The sequence below is a fragment of the Pelodiscus sinensis genome, chromosome 15, assembly GCF_049634645.1.
Source record: "Pelodiscus sinensis isolate JC-2024 chromosome 15, ASM4963464v1, whole genome shotgun sequence".
Classification (NCBI taxonomy): domain Eukaryota; kingdom Metazoa; phylum Chordata; order Testudines; family Trionychidae; genus Pelodiscus; species Pelodiscus sinensis.
Window position 1 is genome coordinate 11,014,999 of NC_134725.1, and position 18,922 is coordinate 11,033,920.

Consider the following 18,922-nt stretch of genomic DNA (forward strand, 5'->3'; position numbering starts at 1 on the left):
TATGAGAGGGGTTCCACAACCTCCCTTGGCCCTGGTCTACACTAGAGAGTTATTTCAAAAGAACTCCCTTATTTTGAAATAACAAGCGGAGCGTCCACATTACCAAGCCTGTTATTTCGAAATAAGGGGCTGGTTAATTTAAAATAATACCTCCTGCTTTCCTTGAGGAAAAACACTTATTTCAAAATAGTTATTTCGAAATAGCAGTAGTGTGGACGCTCCACTGCTGCTATTCTGAAATCTCTATTCCAGAGTCATTCAGAGTAATTACTCCCCAGTGCTTCCTGGGACTCTAAGTTGAGATAGCACGTCCACATTAACGGAGCCCGCCTCAGACTAGTTTTGAGCTATGGTGTAATCACGTTATTTCAAAATAGTTATTTTGGGAGTTATAATTTTGAAATAATTTCCTAGTGCAGACATGCCCGTGGAAGCCTATTTTAGAGCTTAACTACCCTTCTAGTTAGAAAGGTTTTTCTAATATCAACTAATCAAAGTCTGCCTTGCTACAAATTGAGCTCATTACTTGATGTCCTATCTTCAGTAGTCATGGAGAACAATCGATCACCATCCTCTCTGTTATCAGGTCTCCCTTTAGTCTTCTTCAAACTAAATATCCTGGTTTTTTTAAATTCTTTCTTCATAGGTCATGCTTTCTAAACCTTTAATCATTTTTGTTGCTGTCCTCTGGACTCCTTCCAATTTATCTACATTTTATCTACTGAAGTGTGACACCCAGAACTAAACATGGTACTGCAGCTGAAGCTCATCAGTACCAAATTACCTTCTATGTCCTTCATACCACACTTCTGTTCAGGGCTGGTTTGAGCCATTCCTGTGCCCCGGGCAGCAGGCGCACGATGCATGCGTGGCCCCGCCCCCAGGTGTACAGCACATGCATGGCCTCACTCCCCGGCACACTGCAATTGGGTGCACGGTGCCCCTTACAGCAGCCATCAGGCACCCGTCATAGGTTGGCGCCTTGGGCAGCTGCCTGGCTAGCCCCCCCTTAATCCAGCCCTGCTTCTGTTAATGTAACCCCAAACAGTAATCTTTTTGCAACCACAGCACATCACTGACTCATTCAATTAGTGATCCACTGTAACCCGCAGATCCCCTTCAGCAATACTGTGAGCTAGCCAGTTATTCCACAATTTGGAGCTGTGCATTTGATTTTTTTCCTTCCTAAGGAAAGTACTTTACATTTCTCTTCACTGAATTTCATCTCATTTGATTACAGACATGTCTCCAATTAGTCAAGGTTGTATCGAATTCAAATCCTGTCTTCCAAAGTGATGGCAACCCTCCCCATTGTGGTGTCATCTGCAAATTTTATAACAAACTCCATTCCATTGTTCTGAGTGAAAAGATTGACTAGTACCAGACCCAGCACTTACTTATATGGAATTCCCACTAGAAGTCCCCTTCCAGCTGGACAGCAAGCCAGTTGTAACTACTCCTGGCATATAGGGTTTCAATCATGTGGGTCCATATCTAATCATAATTTAATCTAGACTGTATTTCCTTAGTTTACTTATAAGAATGTTGTGTGAAACTGTGTCAAAGCCTTAGTAAAAACAAAATATATCACATTTGTAGCTTTCCCCGGTAAGGCCAGTAACCCAATAATGTCAATGCAGTTGCACATGTGTAAATCAGTGAAGGATCTGTCTCCTTTTCTTTCCTTACCAATACTTCAGATCTTCTCCCTCATGCTGTTTTCTTCATTATTTGGTCACAGATCCTGAAAATCTCAAATTGCAAAATAACAAAGATCTATAATGTACAACCCCCAACAACTTGGTGGTATGGCTCTATCCATCAATCATCCAGAAAAAATACAAAGCCACAAGTGCTAATAAATACTGAAGAAAGCAACAACTTCTCTCCATGCCTATTGGCCTCCAGTAATCTGCACTCACAGGGTGCATCTACACTGCACCCATAGCTCAAAATAAGCGATGCAATTTGAGCTACACAAATTACGTAGCTTATTTCAAGTGTATTTCAAAATAGCTTATTTCATAATTTGGTGCTATCAACACAGTGCCAAATTTTGAAATAAATGGCTATTCTGAAATGTCCCTTAATTCTCGTGGAATAGAGCACCTGTTATTTAGAAAGATATTTTGAAATAATGGGAACGCTTTCAAGACATGGAACAGCAATTTCGGGATTCTGGGAGTATCCCGAAATAGCACTGCAGGGTAGACATACCCATAGATTGATTTATATTGTCTACTTGATACCCAGATCTATAGCCAAAATTTAGCTGCTCTGGCCAGAGTTTAAAGTTGGTCTAATCTAGCATTCCTGAGTCAGGCAAATCTTCCATAGACAGAGGTAGTTTTTCCTGCATGAGTTGTGATGAATGGAACTCAGCAATTGCATTTAATCATAGATAGCTGTGATTGGGCTGGGATAAGCCAAGGCTTGGGTTCTGACATGGGTCTGATATGTGAACTTGGGCAAGTCACTTAGACTCTCCAGCTAGGTCTACACTACAATGTTAAATTGGAAAAAGATACACAATTTGTGTACCGCAAATTGTGTATCTTCATCCAAATTTATTTTCGAAAGAGGCTCTTTTGAAATTTGGCGTGTCTACACGGCACCAAATTTTGAAAGAAAGTGCTCTTTCAACACATCCCTTATTCCTCGTAAAACAATGTTTACAGGGATGGCGAAAGAGCACACCCGCTTTTTCTAAATTGTTTTGAAAAAGTGGAAGTGTTCCTTGGATGTGGCGTTGCTTTTTGGGATATCTCTGGTATCTTGAAAAAGCAATGCAGTCTAGACATAGCCTCTATGTCTCAGTTACCTCTTTGTAAAATGGGGATAATGAAACTGATGTTCCTTTGCATGGGTGAAAAGGAAGCTTGGCATGAGATGTCAATTACTACCTATAAATTAAATTTGTTTAATAACATGAGAATCAATGTGCATCAATATTCAAACCTTTTTAGCATTTGTCAGGGCTGTTTCCCACTCTGCTTCTCTGAGTGTAGAATGTGGGGACCCACAAAGAGTTCAAAAAGAAAAGAAAAAAACCCTTTGCCTCTACATCTAGGCTCTGCTTATAAAAACTCGCCAGAGTCACGGATTCCCTGACTCTGAGAAATAAACAAACAAGATTCCACCATCAAGTGATTTTATCCCTAAAACCAGCGGTGAGCACTTGAACCCACCTCCCAGGGGACCCCAAGCTCTTTTGCCCTAAAAGAGCTTGAAAAAAGAAAAGAGATAAACAAGCTGCAGTCTCTGGTAGCTGACCTCTCAGTCTGAGGCAGACAGACAGACTTCCTGTTCCTTCCAGGACACAAGAATCAAATCATCACCTTAAAAAAAGTGATTTTTATTACAAAACAAAAGTTTAACTTGATAAAGCATACTTGGTTGTTAGATGTTACAGAGCAACTAAGGAAAACTAATTAAAACACAGAAGAAAACCTCTGGGAACAATGCTAGATGGTAATTGGGGAGGGGAAGCATAGATTCACACAGAGCAGTTCAAACCAAACTGCAAAATAAAGAAAAATACCCTGATCAAGACTAGATCCACTTTTTCCCTTTACTTACTTCCAATCTTTCCTTGGGTCAGCCCACTTCCATGCTTGGAATTCCTTGACATGTTAGTCCTGCCTGGGTTTAAATCATTCTGGCTATGTCTAGACTGCAGGCTTTTTTCGGAAGAACCTCTTTTTGGAAGAGATCTTCCAAGAAAACTTCTTCCGAAAGAGAGCGTCCATACACTAAAGCACATTGAAAAAGTGATCTTCTTTTTCAAAAAATAGCGTCCACACTGGATGGACGTTGTCTCGCATTTAAGCTGTGATTACTATGGACGGAGTGGCTACCAGGACACCTGTGCTTTTTCCTCTTTCCTCTTCTTTCAGAAAAACTCCCTCTTTCCCATCCACACACACCTTTTTCCGAAAGAGCTCTTTTGGAAAAAGGCTTCTTCCTCATAGAAAGAGGATTACCAATGTTGGAAAAACCACTCTGTTCTTTCCATTTTCTTTCGGAAGAGCGCGATTGCAGTGTGGACATAACTCAGGTTTTATCGAAGAAACAGCCATTTTTTCCGACAAAACTCTGTAGTGTAGACATACCCTCTGTGTCTCTCAACTCCTGGTTTTTGTCTACCACACAAAGAAAGCTGGCAAGGAATCTTATACAATTCAAATTTCAACCCCGTATGCCCATTGGTTCGCTGGCTCCCTGCCAACCTCTTTGCTAGCTACCTGAGTTTAACCCCTTAGTCACCAGGTGCTGGTCAGCACTCCTCCTGTCCATTACAGCATTAGAGCCAAATTTTCCTGAAGTTACATGTACAAAGATGCTGGCATTTAAAATACTATTGTGGCAACCAAGAATAGCATTTCTAATACAGTAACTCACATGAAATCCAAGCAGACAGGGAGTAACTGAGTGTATGTGTGTGTGTGTGTGTGTGTGTGTGTGTGTGTGTGTGTGTGTGTGTGTGTGTGTGTGTGAGGGGGAGACAATTTGCAGCAAGCATGAATATGATGCTTAGAGGTTCTTTTTTTTTTTTTGCGCTATTTGGAAATAATCACTTGATTATGGGCCAAATCCTGATCTCCACAGACAATAATGGGAGCAAAAGCTGGCCCTACAGTGTTCCCCATTCTCTTGTACTCCTGCTATACGGCTTTATCCTGTTTACCTTCATCTCACTGATTTCCCCAATCACTTTGATTTGCCCATGCAAATTAGTAAACCAAACAAGATTTTAGAATGTAATTGAACAATATTAATTCCCCCTTGAATAAAGGTGATAAGGGAGTTAAGAATAAAGGAGCTTTTGAAACTGTTGCTATTGTCTGTCCAGCTATGCAGCCAGCTTACTGTAAGCCTGGTTAGTAAGGGAACAGGTGATGATTACTGCACATCCATCTTTCTGTTGACAATGCTTCTATTTCTGCTATGTTGAAAGGGACACTCTCCATCAAAAATGTACAGCCCAAATTCTGAAATCCCTGCACATTCCACTTACTGAAGCTAGTGGGTCTTTGGTTTGCTAATAAACACAGGACTTGATCCTTCAAATGTATCTTTTAATTCCTAGGCATATTACTGACACTAGACAATAATAATACTCTTTCTATCCCCCTGTTTATTTTTACATTTTTAGAAAATGTGTTTCTAAAATATCTAAATTATGCACCTAAAATTAGGTGGTATTGTCTCTTCAATTGTTCTGTAAACAACTCCCAAACAGGGAGTATTGGGGAGAAAAACACATGGGAAAACTACAGTAATAGTTGGAATACATGGGATGCTTCTTAGGTACCATTACACTTTAATTGTTATTACTGAGTGAAGACAAGATCCCTGCAAGTTTATAAGCTAAACTAGATGTAATACTAGAGCTTGCAAAGGTAAGACTGCTGCTTCTGGGACCATTACCATGGAGTACTCTAGTATTTTTTTTAAATAAAGGGAGCCTATTCACAAGACCTATACAACACCGCAGCCAGGCTCATAAGAGACCCCTCAGCATATGTGCACTGAATATGTGGCAACCAAGAATAGCATTTCTAATACAGTAACTCGCATGAAATCCAAGCAGACAGGGAGTAACTGTTTGTGTGTGTGTGTGTGGGGGGGGGGAGACAATTTGCAGCAAGCATGAATATGATGCTTAGAGGGTCGGGTTGTTTTTTTTTTTTTTGCCATTTGGAAATAATCACTTAATTATGGGCCAAATCCTGATCTCCATAGACAAAAATGGGAGCCAAAGGTGGCCCTACAGTATTCCCCATTCTCTTGTACTCCTGCTATAGCTATTTGATAGCATCATCATCAGCCAGTAACCCACCATGGAAGTAAGTCAGTGGACCTTGTCAAGGATATGTGACAAAGTCTGAAGATGACCACATGTAAATTGCAAGTCTTAAGAAAACCCCATTTGGAAAGACAGGGCAATTGCGCAGTCAGTCAGTGGATCAGTACTCCCCATCTGTACCTGGCCCAGGTCAGGGAAGCTAATGATCCCATTAGCAGACCAAATTCAGGCAGGAATCTTGGTCAAGTGCCACCTGACTATGACCCCAAAATATTGACATCTTTTGCTTTTCAAGATGTTGGACTGGCACTTAAAATTCTTCAGCTTAATGATGAGGGTTGCCTCTTCAGCACCATCCCCAATACCTACCCTGGGTGCCACTACTGTGCCTGTCAAGTACTATCCTCCACATCTACCTTGGGGTGCCTTGCTGCACTTCTCCCCCACAACCACCCTGGGGTGCCCCTGCTACATCCCTGCCCCAGACCCATTGCAAACACCTCCCCCCCCCACACACACGCTCTTGCTCCGGGAATCTCCGCGCGCCCCTCGCCTAGCGAACCCGGCTCGCGCGCACTACGGGCTCGCGCCTCTCCCGGGGACCGGCGCGCGCCGCCCTGATTGACAGGCAAGATGTCGGTGTGGGAGCCAGGCAGAAGGGGATGCAGCAGCCTGCACGGGCGCCAGGCAGCAGCAGCATCAGAGCAGGAGGCAATGCAGGCAGCATCTTGGAGGAGCCGTTAATGCACACCGCCCCCCTACCTCCACCGCCTCCCGCACGAGGTGGACAATGCAAGCCCCTCAAGGCAAGGGGCAAACCTCGGTGAGCAGAAAGAAACGCCCCCCCCAAATCCTGCATGGAGCTGGTGTGTAAACAGAGCGGCTCCTGAGTGCACACACACAGCATCAGCCCTACTACCTGGGGTGCTCCGGCTCCCAGCATCTCACTGGCGCGCTCTCCCCCCACCCCTCCGGAGGAGGCACTCACAGGGGAGAGGACACTCGAATGGAGGCTGCTTGACACAATCAGATCCACGCTCGCTATTTATTTTTGTTGGGGGGGGATCGGGGGAGGCTTGTTGTCTCCGGTGGAAAGATGCTGGCTCCTTTCACGTTGCATTGTTGAGGACTGGAGGGGTGGGGGTGGGAAGGAGCAGGGGGTGGGGGTGGTTGGGGGGGGAGTGGGATACCACCATCCCTTTGATCTGGGAGGAGGAGAAGGAGGAGGGGGCTGCAAAGCGAGCTATGGATGAGGAAAACATGACGAAAAGCGAAGAGCAGCAGCATCTGAGTTTGCAGAAAGCCTTGCAGCAGTGCGAGCTGGTCCAGAACATGATTGATATCAGCATCTCCAACCTGGAGGGGCTCCGGACCAAATGTGCCACTTCCAACGACCTGACGCAAAAAGAGATCAGAACCTTAGAGGTAGGTTTTACCTTTGCAAACATGCAGAGGGAGCATTTCAAACGCTCTCTCCCCTCCCCCACTCCCTCGAATATAGTTGTGTGTTGGGGGGGGGGGGGGAGAGAAAATATGCATGATTTTGTATGTTTCTGCAATCTGGCAAACCCGGTCTACTTTTTCAGTTGCCTTTATTTTGCTGTGAGCCTTTGCAAGGGAGGTAGGTCCCCCCTCCCCGACAGTGTATTTGTTTATATACAATGGGGGCTTGTGTGCAGTGTAATAAATTAAGGAGCTGCAGTGAGCTCAAATGAGCCTGCGCGTGCTGCAGGTGGCCAAAAGGTGGTTCTTGCACATAAAATGTGGCTGCCTATAAATAGCTCTTTCCCCTATACTCCTCTGATTTTTTTTTAATGTCAGGAGGCAGGCATTCAGTTTTGCATTGCAAACCACAGATCTCTGGGTGGACAATTTCCCTTCATGTGCAATGAACAATTTGCATGCTTAAATATAAATCAATCTTGCCCCATTGAATGGAGGTACTGGGGATCCCCTCTTGGGAGCCCGCAAGTGATGCAGCTGTGAATCTTTCTAATCTTGCATTAATCAAACAGATCTTTTGGCTTCATGCATACAAGGAGATCTACAGCTTCTTTTCAACAGCCCTGTGTATATTACAGGAGACCTAGAGAGAGGGCTTGGGTAGCAGTTTGTAAAGGCCAGGTTTGCAAAGGAGTGATCATGAGGAGTTAAAAATAACTTGCATGTACGCACTGGAGATTCATTTTAAATACCAGGAGGGCTAGGGGGAAAAGACGGAACCTCACGGCGTTAATTGGACTGGGTAATGTGCACTGGGTGGTGCTTGCCAGTAGTAATGGCAGCTCTGATGGAAGCAGAGGAAAAGGGGCTAAGAGGAGGCAGGTTGAGTTCCCAGGGGCTGGGATGGTAATAAGGTGGGACAACATGCAGTTGTCATGTATGCCACCAGGGTGCTTGTCCTCACTCTCCACTTGTAAAGGTGGAGGTGAGGAGATTTTAAAAGGACTCTGAGGCCTGAAGCCTTCCACATCTGGCAATGTGCTGGTGACAGACCCTGCTGCATTTTATTCTAGCATCATTGCTGTAGAGAAGGTTGTGTCACCATATATCTTAGACTTGAAACCCCAATACAGCTAAACTGGGGCCTGTAATGCGGGAGGGGTAGGGTGGAGAGAGGGGACAGTGCTTCTGCCAGCTCCACCTCAGTGAAAGAACTGTGTTTGAAAAAGATACATTAGCCTGGGGCTCCCCTTTCCGTGTGGGTTTCTAGCTTGCTGTTTTAACTCCTTCCTCCTTCCACTCATGTCCCCCCCCCCCCAGTTGAAATTTAGCACAAGAAGTCTCAGCTTAATGATGTTTTTAAAAAGAAAAAGGTGGAAGAAATATAAATAAAAAATCACAGAGCAGTTTCCATAGAAGTTAGAAATGGACAAGGACTAGCCACTTAGCCAATCATCTGCAGGTAAATAGATTCTCTTTCAAAGATAATTAGATGTTTGCCAGTTTCAGGATTTGAATGTGTGGATGTGCCTTTAAACAGAAGGGAGACTTTATTTAAACAGATGTCAGAGAATCCCCAAAGTCTGCTGGGGCAGGGGTTCTCAATCTGGGGTGCCTACCTGGGAGAAGAAGAATCCCAATGTGCAAAAGGTAAAGAACCCCTGAGGACTTTATCATCAATCTGTTTTATGTGGAAGATGCAAATCAGCTGAAAATTGGCTGTGGAGCATGGAACTAAGCAAATGACTGTGTCATAACATGGGGTAAATGCTGCTGGAGAAAGGAGGCGAAAAGGAGTTGTTTAACTTGGTCACGTGGCTGTTGCTCATTGGGGATTTACTGCCTCTCATCGCTTTTTTTTATACTATGTGTACTAGAAACTTACTGCATTTTTTATCTAACAGGTTTTCTAACCTGGAAGCCTAAAGTTAGACACCTCAACACCTAAATAGCCACTTTAATTACTGTGTCTCTTTGGGCAGTTCGGACAGCCAGGATAGAGTTTGTTTAGGTAGCTGGAGGGCACAGAATCTATGCTGCAGAGGTGAAAAGCGCTGTGTGCCATTAACAAGCTCCTAAAGCCATCCAGCTCCCTTGTCCAAGTCCATAAAGTGGCTCCAAGTTCATGGCAATGGGCAGTTCCACACGTCTGGGAGGGACGTGATGATTTTTCACTTCACTAAAAGAGGAAATAGTAGAAAATGGTCTCTCTCTCTACCAGAAGGCAGTGGTGAACCCTTGTTCTCTTACAGAGGGACACCCAGCATGCTTTATGTGAGCCCCCAGTGCAAACACTGAAGTCCAAATTCTATTGTGGAAGTGCAAGCTACACCTGCCTGAGCCCAGGCTCTGAAATGGAGATTTGCCCGGAGGGATGGTATCCCCACTGTCTCTTGGAGTGTCTTCAGAGGCATCTTTAGTTTCATTTTGGAGCTTCCTAGGAGCCTTGTTAGTGGAGGCTGGAATAGGGTTGTGTTGAATCAGTGCATTCCTGGCCAGTAGTGCCTATTCTTGGGGAGGCTCCGTCTCTCTGGGCACCCCATCGAAAGGGAGGTTGTAATCACAGTTCCCAATAAGGTGTGCACCTGCGCAGCCATGCACAAAAAAATTATTCTCCTGCCTACCTCCTCTGGAGAGCCGCGCAGCAGAACCTGGGCAGCAAGCGGCTGCTCCGGTGGGCAGGGCTGGCTGAGACAGTCTGGTGAGGAAGCAGGGGGCTAGGACCATGCTGTGGCCATGTGTTGAGTAGTCAACTTCGGAAGCCCCAGGGGCTACAATGATACAGCACATTCCAAGGGCCACAACTTAAGCGTGGTTGCATATATATGCAAATAGCTTCTTTTACACGGACGGGTATGAATACAAAGATTAAGGCAAGACTAAACAACACACAGGCCCCATTTAAGTCTGTTCTGCTGATTTTAATAAAATGAAATATTTACGCAATTTCCATCCATATGACAGCACTTTTAATGAGCAATGACAGTCCAGGAATTTAACTCAACAGAAGACCATTCTATTGACTACTTGTTTGTTTTATCTTCACAACTGTCCAGAAATTTAACTACTAAAACATGTCAGCTCAAACCGCACTGTGAGCCACAAACAAACGGGCTGTGGTGCATGTGGCTTGCGGGTCCCGTATTGAGTAACCCTGCCCTAGGGAATCCAACTATGGTATTTTTACCAAGTTATTGCCCAGAGCTGGTCTATACTTTGCTATTTAAATAGCAAATTAAGATGAAGAACATTTATGGTCAGGGCCTCTCTAGTCTGGTACCTGCAGGACCTGACCAGTTCCGAATCAGAGAATTTGCTGGACTATGGGAGGTCAATATTGTCTAGCAGCATTACTAACACTTCCACTGCTTACTGGGTTGTTCAGTGACATTTAAGGGTAAATTAGAGCTAAATAACAGCACAGAACACTGAAAGCAAGGACAGGTGGTTGTAAACAAACTTCATGAGACTATGGAAAACTTGGCCACATCCATGAAAAGTGGACATCCTGCTAATTAAAATCATTCTAGACGATGGATGGTTCTGGACCGGATGGTTCTGGACTAGAGAGGTTCAACCTGTACCGTATATTCCGGCGTACAAGACGACCTCTGATGTTAAAAAACATCCCCCAAAAATCGGGGGTCGTCTTGTACGCCGGATGCCCCGCCGCCGGAGCCCCTCCGCGGCTTTGAAAGCCTCGGGGGAAGCCGGCGGCGGGGCATCCCAGGCGCGCATGGGCTGCCCCCCTGCCGGAGCCCCTCCGCGGCTTCGAAAGCCTCGGGAGAAGCCGGCGGGGGGGCTCCGGCAGGGGGGCAGCCCATGCGCGCCTGGGATGCCCCCCCGCCGGCTTCCCCCGAGGCTTTCAAAGCCGCGGAGGGGCTCCGGCGGGGGGGCAGCCCATGCGCGCCTAGGATGCCCCCCCGCCGGCTTCCCCCGAGGCTTTCAAAGCTGCGGAGGGGCTCCGGCGGGGGGGCAGCCCATGCGCGCCTGGGATGCCCCCCCGCCGGCTTCCCCCGAGGCTTTCAAAGCCGCGGAGGGGCTCCGGCGGGGGGGCAGCCCATGCGCGCCTGGGATGCCCCCCCGCCGGCTTCTCCCGAGGCTTTCAAAGCCGCGGAGGGGCTCCGGCGGGGGGGCAGCCCATGCGCGCCTGGGATGCCCCCCCGCCGGCTTCCCCCGAGGCTTTCAAAGCCGCGGAGGGGCTCCGGCGGTGGGGGGGGGGGAGCCCAGGTGCTCCTGGCGGCTTTGCTCCCGGTGCCTCTGGTCTGCTGGGGACCATCTCCAGCAGACCAGGGACACCGGGAGCAAAGGAGGCGGAGGGGCGCTGGGGTATAAGATGAAACCCTATCTTTTAATTAAAAAGATAGGGGGTCGTCTTATACACCCAGTCGCCCTATACGCCGGAAAATACGGTAGTTGCTGATGAAACATGGTAATCATATGGTCCGGTTTTTGCGAGAGGAGATTCTGGTGAAAGCTGGCATAGGCTGGGATGAGTGGAAGCTGTTAGCATGCATGTCAGATAATTCAGTCATAACTGGCACCTGCAGTTGGCTTTTAGGGGAGAAGCCAAGGGCATTACCTATCCTATCCCCTGCTATTTAGGGTTGATTTCTCAAAATTGGCTCCGCAGCATGTTGGTGTGGAGGAGTGCACACTTCTCTGCCCAGGCCATACCTGTGGCTTGTGTTATACAGGAGATTGGTCTAGAGGGTCATAATGATTCCTTTTGACTTTTAAAATTTGTGGCTCTTTGCTGTGGGAGCTAGCCGACAGCTCTATCTGGCATGTGACTCACAGAAACATGTCAGTCAAAGCTTTCCCACAGAAGGCTTCTGAAGCTATATTGGGCTCATTTAGAGTTTACAAAGCCCAATCTAGCAAAGGTGTCACCAGTGCCCACCACTGGTTTTTCAGAGTGTGAACGGTCAGTCCTTTCTGGATGTGGAGCCCTTTTTAGGGGTGATGCTCCATAATCAAGGCACGCTGAATCACTAGCTGCTTTTGAAGATCTTGGCCTATATACGTTCTGGCAGCTAAGGTGAAATGCAGCAACTGGGGGATGAGGCAAATGGGCGATGTGTTAGCACCCCAACTTCCACTGCCTCTTTGGGTCCTTTACCTCTTTCTTCACCCCTGATAATCTGATCAGAGGTTAAATAGAGAGGTTTTTCTGGTCTACATTTACCCTAGCCATTCATGCCACAGTGATTGCTTGGTGTCTGCACACTTTTAACCTGTGCTGCCTTTCACAGGCAGTCAGTAGATACAGCTCATGCTGCTGTTCCCTCTAGGAGACGTACTTGTGTTACGTAAAACATTCTGAAAAGCCGCTATGAAAATGCCCCTGTATGGCTAACATGATTTATATGACCATAGTTACTAGGAGGCCGGGCACAGTTCAGGAGCCCATGGTGCTAGGCTAGGAGTGAGCAATAAGCTGGATGCGGATCACTATGGTTAGCTCCTGGCAGACCTCTGGTGCTTTATTTATTTGTGCCTCTCAGATACAGCGGCTGGAAGCTCCCGTTGGCCGTGAATCCTCATTCCCTGCCAACAGGAGCTGCAGGAAATGGCAAGGACCAGGGACCGCTTCCCACAGCTCCCATTGTCTGGGAACTGTGATACGCAGCCAATGGGACCTGCTGTACAGGCAGAAGTACAGGTAAATAAGAACATAAGAACGGCCATACTGGGTCAGACCAAAGGTCCATCTAGCCCAGTATCCTGTCTGCCAACCGTGGCCAATGCCAGATGCCCCAGAGGGAGGGAACACAACAGGTAATCCTCACGTGATTCCTCCCCGTCACCCCCCTCCAGAGAAACAGAGGCTAGGGACACCATACCTACCCATCCTGGCTAACAGCCATTGATGGACCTAACCTCCATGAATCTTTCTAGCTCTTTTTTGAACCCTGTTAAAGTTCTAGCCTTCACCACATCCTCTGGCAAGGAGTTCCACAGGTTGACTGTGCGCTGAGTGAAGAAAAACTTTTTGTTTGTTTTAAACCGGCTGCCTATTAATTTCATTTGGTGACCCCTAGTTCTCATATTGTGGGAATAAGTAAATAACTTTTCCTTAGTCACTTTTTCCGTACTAGTCATGATTGTATAGAGCTCTATCATATCTCCCCTTAGTCTCCTCTTTTCTAAGCTGAAAAGTCCAAGTCTTTTTAATCTCTCTTCATATGGGACCCATTCCAAACCTCTCATTATTTTTGTTACCCTTTTCTGAACTTTTTCCAAATAAAGTGCTGATGGCCCATCGGGGGCTAAACCGGGTGATTTGGGCCGGTAATTTCCCATTGCTGTGCTGGGTGCTGTACAAACAGAACACAAAGATGGACCCTGTCCCAGGGAGGTTACAATCTCAGTGCACTTTGCAGTGCCATAACCATGAAAGCACACCCATGATCACATCTGATGTCATCGGATCACAATTATCTCCTTGTGTCAACCAGGTATGTTAATAAGCTGCTCTCTCTGACTGGTGTTCACCTTAAACATAGCGGTAGAGCTGGGTCCTCATTCAGCAGCTACCACCCTCCAGCCGCCCAGCCTCTAAAGGCAACACAGGAATAAGAGTGACAATATCACCCCCCCCAATAAACTTGTGAGCCCCTTGCAACATCCTTTGCCAATCTGAGAAACTCCAAGTGTGCATAGTATAGGGCAAGAGCACACACAAGACCATGGGGGGAGACCAGTTTTGCTGGTCCACGATGTGTTTTTTATAGCTGTGAATTTGGTAGGTCTCTGCTCATAGCATTTAACTTGGCCATTAGGTTTCTTGACACATAAACTGGTTTCATGTGTGAGTGGGGCGGATTCCCGTTATTACAGTTTGAACAACTTCCTTTCCCTCAGAAGAGAGTTTTATGTAGTGGTTAGAACAGCTGGGCCACTGCCTGCCCCCAGGCAAGGTGTGGGACGCCCCTGACTGCACCCCCATCAATGGTCTTGGGTTAGAACAGATGTCACCCAGGATTTTGGACAAATCATGTAACCATTCCATGCCTCAGTTTCCCCATAGTGACAATAACACTAATTGAAAGTACATACCTCAGAGTAATGTTATGGGACTCACTGCCTACAAAGTGTTTGGAGTTGCTTGGATGAAGTAAGCTCTACCCATTGCAAGTATTGCAAATACACTAGGTTGTGGCTGGGCATAGCACATTTTGTTGAGGATGATGACTGGCCATTAACTGTGTTACAACAGCATCTGGAAGCTCCAAGATCAGGACCCCAGTGTGCCCAAATGCTGTGCAAACACCCGGCAGGAGACAGCTTTTGCCCTGAAGGGTGGGAGGGGAACAGAGGCACTTGCCTGAGCTCACACAGCGGGCCCCTGGCAGAGCTTGTGTCCTCTCCGCTGGACCAGGTTGCCTCTGAAGGATGGAGTTTGACACGAGAATCATTTTGACCCGCTAAGTGGTGCAGGATTAGCCACCCAGGGAGAGGGATTTCCCTGTTGGTGTCAGTCAAGCAAAATGGGAATTCCCGGTTGCGTGTCTGGTGTGTGTGTGCAGGGACAAAGCACCTGTGTCTGATTTAAAACCCAGTCCCGGCTGCACTGAGACCAAACTGTGGACAGCTTGTGATTCAGTCCCAGATCTCTGTTTGAGTCAACAGGTGGCTGTGGTAAGAGTAAGCTGTGTGATAAAAGCATCTGCCCAGCTTTTCATAGAGGTGCTGACTGATGGTGTTTCTATTATAGAAACAAGAAGATTTCCAGCAAGGGAGTGATAAATGGCAAACCCAGGGCCAGATTCTGGTCTCAGGTACAATCTGGTGTGACTCCATTAAAGTCAGTGGATTTCAGTGGCATTACTCTGGATTTACAGCAGCCTAAATGAGATCAGAACTTGGCTCTGGAGCCTTGCCACTGCAGAATCCCAAGGACATGACGTAGGCTCAGAGTGCCAGCGAAGAGGAGGTGTATTGTTGCTTTCCATCTGTCTGCAAAGAAGCAAGTCAGATAACGCTTGATTGCCAACATGTGGCAGAAAAAGAACTGGTTAGTTCCTTTGCTCTTGGAACAGCCCTGGACTTGCAGCCTGCTCTGGAGCACACTGAGGTCAATGGAGAAGGGTTCCCATTGATTTCTGGGAGCTATCAGGCCTCCTAAGGTCTCTTCCAGCTCTATGATACTAAGGAAGCTGGAATCTTATTGCATGCACCTGGTGGAGTGCACACAATGCAGGGAGTAATGCACTGAACTGCACAGGGAGTACTGGTGGGTGGTAGTGGCCAAGCATTTGAAAAGATCAGTATTTAAAATTGCAATTTTTAGAAATTTAACTTTTGGAAAAACACTTTACACAAATCAGATTTTTGTCCTCTCCTGTTGGAATTATGTATTCCCACGATATGTGGACACAGGCAGTATACTTCAGTGGGGAGGACTCCAGAGGGCAACTCAGGCAACATTGGCTCTGTCTAATTCTGCCTCTGACGTGCTTTGGGACTTTGGGCAAGCCCTTCTCCAGACCTGTGTCTCCTCCTCCCTCCCCATCTGTCTTGTTATTTGGGTTGTAAGCTCTTGGGGGCTGCCTCTTACTCTGTGCATGCACCTAGCACAATGGGGCTTTGATCTTCATCAGGGCCTCTCAGTACTACTATACGGATAATAACAACCACAGTCCATCACTTTGATCCTCCCTAAGTTTGTGTAAATTGTGCAGAAGAGATTACAGGAGAGATGGGGTTAGATTTACACCTCTGTAACTTCATTCCATTGAGTTCAGGGGAGTGACACCAGTGTGAACCTGGAGTAACCAAGGGATGAATCAGGTCTTGTATTTTGCACCCAATCCTGATCAACTAATCCTGATTTGGTGAGGATTACAATAACTATCTCAATTTAATTCTTTTTTTAAATTATGTTTTACCATCTTTATATAGTGCATGTGATTCTTGTTTCACATGGTGTAATTGTAGAGGGAGTTGCTAGCAACCTCTGTACTGTGGTTGTCGAACACTTTCCACTCAAGGGAATTCTTGCAACCTTTTCTTTGAAGTGCTCTCAGACCTCATTATTAGAAGCTGTCCTTTAACCAATGCCGCTGTCACTCCTTATTTTTGGAGGTTAACTGGGCAGTTAGTAGATTTTTTTTTTCACTTCAGGACGTCTGGGTTCGATAGGCCATAAGTGAAATACCAGCTAGTATCAAAACCTTAGCTCCAAACTGGTATGTTTAGAGCCACATTTTGCAGATGGCTTATTCCTTAGTAATAGAGCAGACCAGAACACTGGATCCAAAAACTTCCTCATGTTTTGGAATGTTTGACATCTGGATTAAAAATGTTGGGAGTTGAATTCGCTTCTGGTATAAATGTGTCCCCTCAGCTTAGCCCTCAGTGACCATTTGTCACCTTTGGATATTGTAAGGCAAGGGGTTCTCAAACAAGGCGTTGTGACCCCAACACAGTCACAAGGTTATTCATGAGGTATCAGCCTCCACTCTCAAACCTTACTTTGACTCCAGCATTTATAATGGTGTTAAATATAAATATACTGTTTTTGCTGTATAAGGGGGCAGTCACACTTGGAGGCTTGCTGTGTGAAAGAGGTCACCAGAATAAATGTTTGAGAACCACTGGTGTAAGGAGCTGGCTAGTGTGCTCCACTGCTATCTGTGAGAGCGACTCAAAGCTGATGCACTATGTTTCAGAGCCTCCATTAGTACTGCTAACCATTGAAGAGCCTTCTCTCGTTCATGGGGCTTGAGGTCTGTGGTTTTGGACCACGAGAATTGTCGCTGTTAATGTGAAGTTCTGAGTGGCCCGTACTGAGCTAAGTAGAAAGAACAGTGAAGTCCCAGGTAGCTTTACTTTTGTCACAGTAGCATTGGAGAGCTCTGCAAAGGAGAGATTGGCACTAGAGATGCAGAAGTGATATTCCTGGCCAGTTTTGGTTGGGGGGCACTGGCAAAGCTGTATAGACAACAGGTGCCGAGCACCTGCCTCCACTATGCATAGCTCCAGTCCGTACTGCATTTCCCAGCCAGCCTTATTTATGAGGCCTAAGCTTGTATTTCCCAGCAATGTGTTGTCATAATTTATAATAATACATGGACAGGACAATGACTGTGGTGCCTCTAGCCTTCAACAGCTCTCTAGCCTTCCACTGTGCTCATAGAAACACGTTGTTTTCCAGGATTTAAACTAAGCGGGCCATTATGGCCGAGAAAGCCCTTTGGGAACCTCACTGCACGTTACGGTGTTTCATAGCATTGTGTAAAATGCAAAGGGTTCTTTGTCCCAGCTGTGGACTTTAGGTGTACTTAGGGGTGTGTGTGTGTGTGTGCGTGTGTGCATGCACACGTGCATGTATGTGTTTCGTATTGGTGGAAGGCGGCCACCCTGGTAGTTGAAGCCCTTTGTTTAAGTTGCAATGCTGCCCTCCCACCCGTGTGCTTCAACACTGCCTGGCCAGTGTGCTTTAACACTGCTCTGCCTGGGAAGAACAGGAAGATCAGGCTCCGTGGCCCATGTCAGTGAAGTCAATTGCAGCCTATAGTGGTGGTCCTAGTTAAATTTGCGTGGCTTGGTCCCTACCCAGTGCTTGTGCTATACATAATGATTTGAGTTAGGGCGTGCAATTTTTTTAAACTGCTATAGTTATAACAGTACATTTGTTAGAGTAGAATAGAGACTGTTATACAGGTGTGAGAGTGTCTTACACCAGTGTAGCTTATTCCTTTTCCCTCAGGGGAGATGCGGTACCAGTTTAAGCACAGTTATATAGCCTCTACACAAGAGAGTTTTATCGCTTTAACTGTACCAGTGGACATAAAGCAGTACAAGTTTTCTGTATAGACCACATCTCTGTTTCTAAACTCTTGGGGGCAAGGATTAAATCTCCCTCTGTCTTAAAGTGCCTACTGCCTCACTGGTGATGGATACAAAATAGCAGTAATCTATGGTTTTATCCTATCGACTCTTGCCCACCGAGCATTGGACAGAAATAGTTCACTTGTTATGGACTCAAATAGGGTTTGAAGTGGTATCCAAAACACAAGTCTCGTATTTTCATCTGACTCACTTCAGTGGAGTTAGTCCTGAGTTCACTATGGCCAGCCATAAGCTTTCAAGAAGCATGAGTCACCCCTTCCAAAATCATGACATTAAAAAAAAAAGTGGCTTTCATTTTACTTGCTTTCTGGTTTAAATGCAGTTGGAGCATGTTTTTAAGTTTTTCTCTGCCATCGTGAGGGTTAGAAATCTCGTTTTTAGCATGAAAGTTGAGAGACTTATATAGTCACATAATTCCAGGAGCTGGGACGTCAAATAAAATACCAAATAGCCCAGGACTCGAGACACAAGCTGTGTGAGTAAGGTCAGAATTCAGCCTGCTTTTCCCAAGGTCCATTAAACTGCCTAGTTTCTCTGACTTTGTATATTTTAGAGAAATGTCTTTAACCAGACTGCCTCTCAATAAGTTTTCTTAAAGTATAAACACCTGGATCAATTCATGCCAGCATCTTTGCACTCAGGAGCAAACCCTACACTAATAAACAAATGTGCTGATGAGGTAATGGGGTTGGAAGCAGGTGTGTTGGAAGCAGGAAAGAGAATAAAATGAATAGAAAAGAGATTATATTCTTAAGCTACCAAGTGGCTACTATAAACAGAGAGTAAAAAAATATATATGGGGAGGAGGGA

The 18,922-nt window shown here is 46.0% G+C and overlaps 1 protein-coding gene across 1 annotated transcript in view; it reads left to right on the forward strand.

Annotated features, from left to right (window-relative positions):
* The first annotated feature begins 7,026 nt into the window (after nt 1-7,026).
* The window catches only part of KSR2 (kinase suppressor of ras 2), a 327,890-nt gene continuing 315,994 nt past the window's right edge, over nt 7,027-18,922 (forward strand). The window contains exon 1 of the mRNA XM_014576141.2: nt 7,027-7,234. Within this exon, the coding sequence (XP_014431627.2) occupies nt 7,055-7,234 (180 nt within the window). The 5' untranslated portion in view covers nt 7,027-7,054. The remainder of the gene's footprint in view (nt 7,235-18,922) is intronic.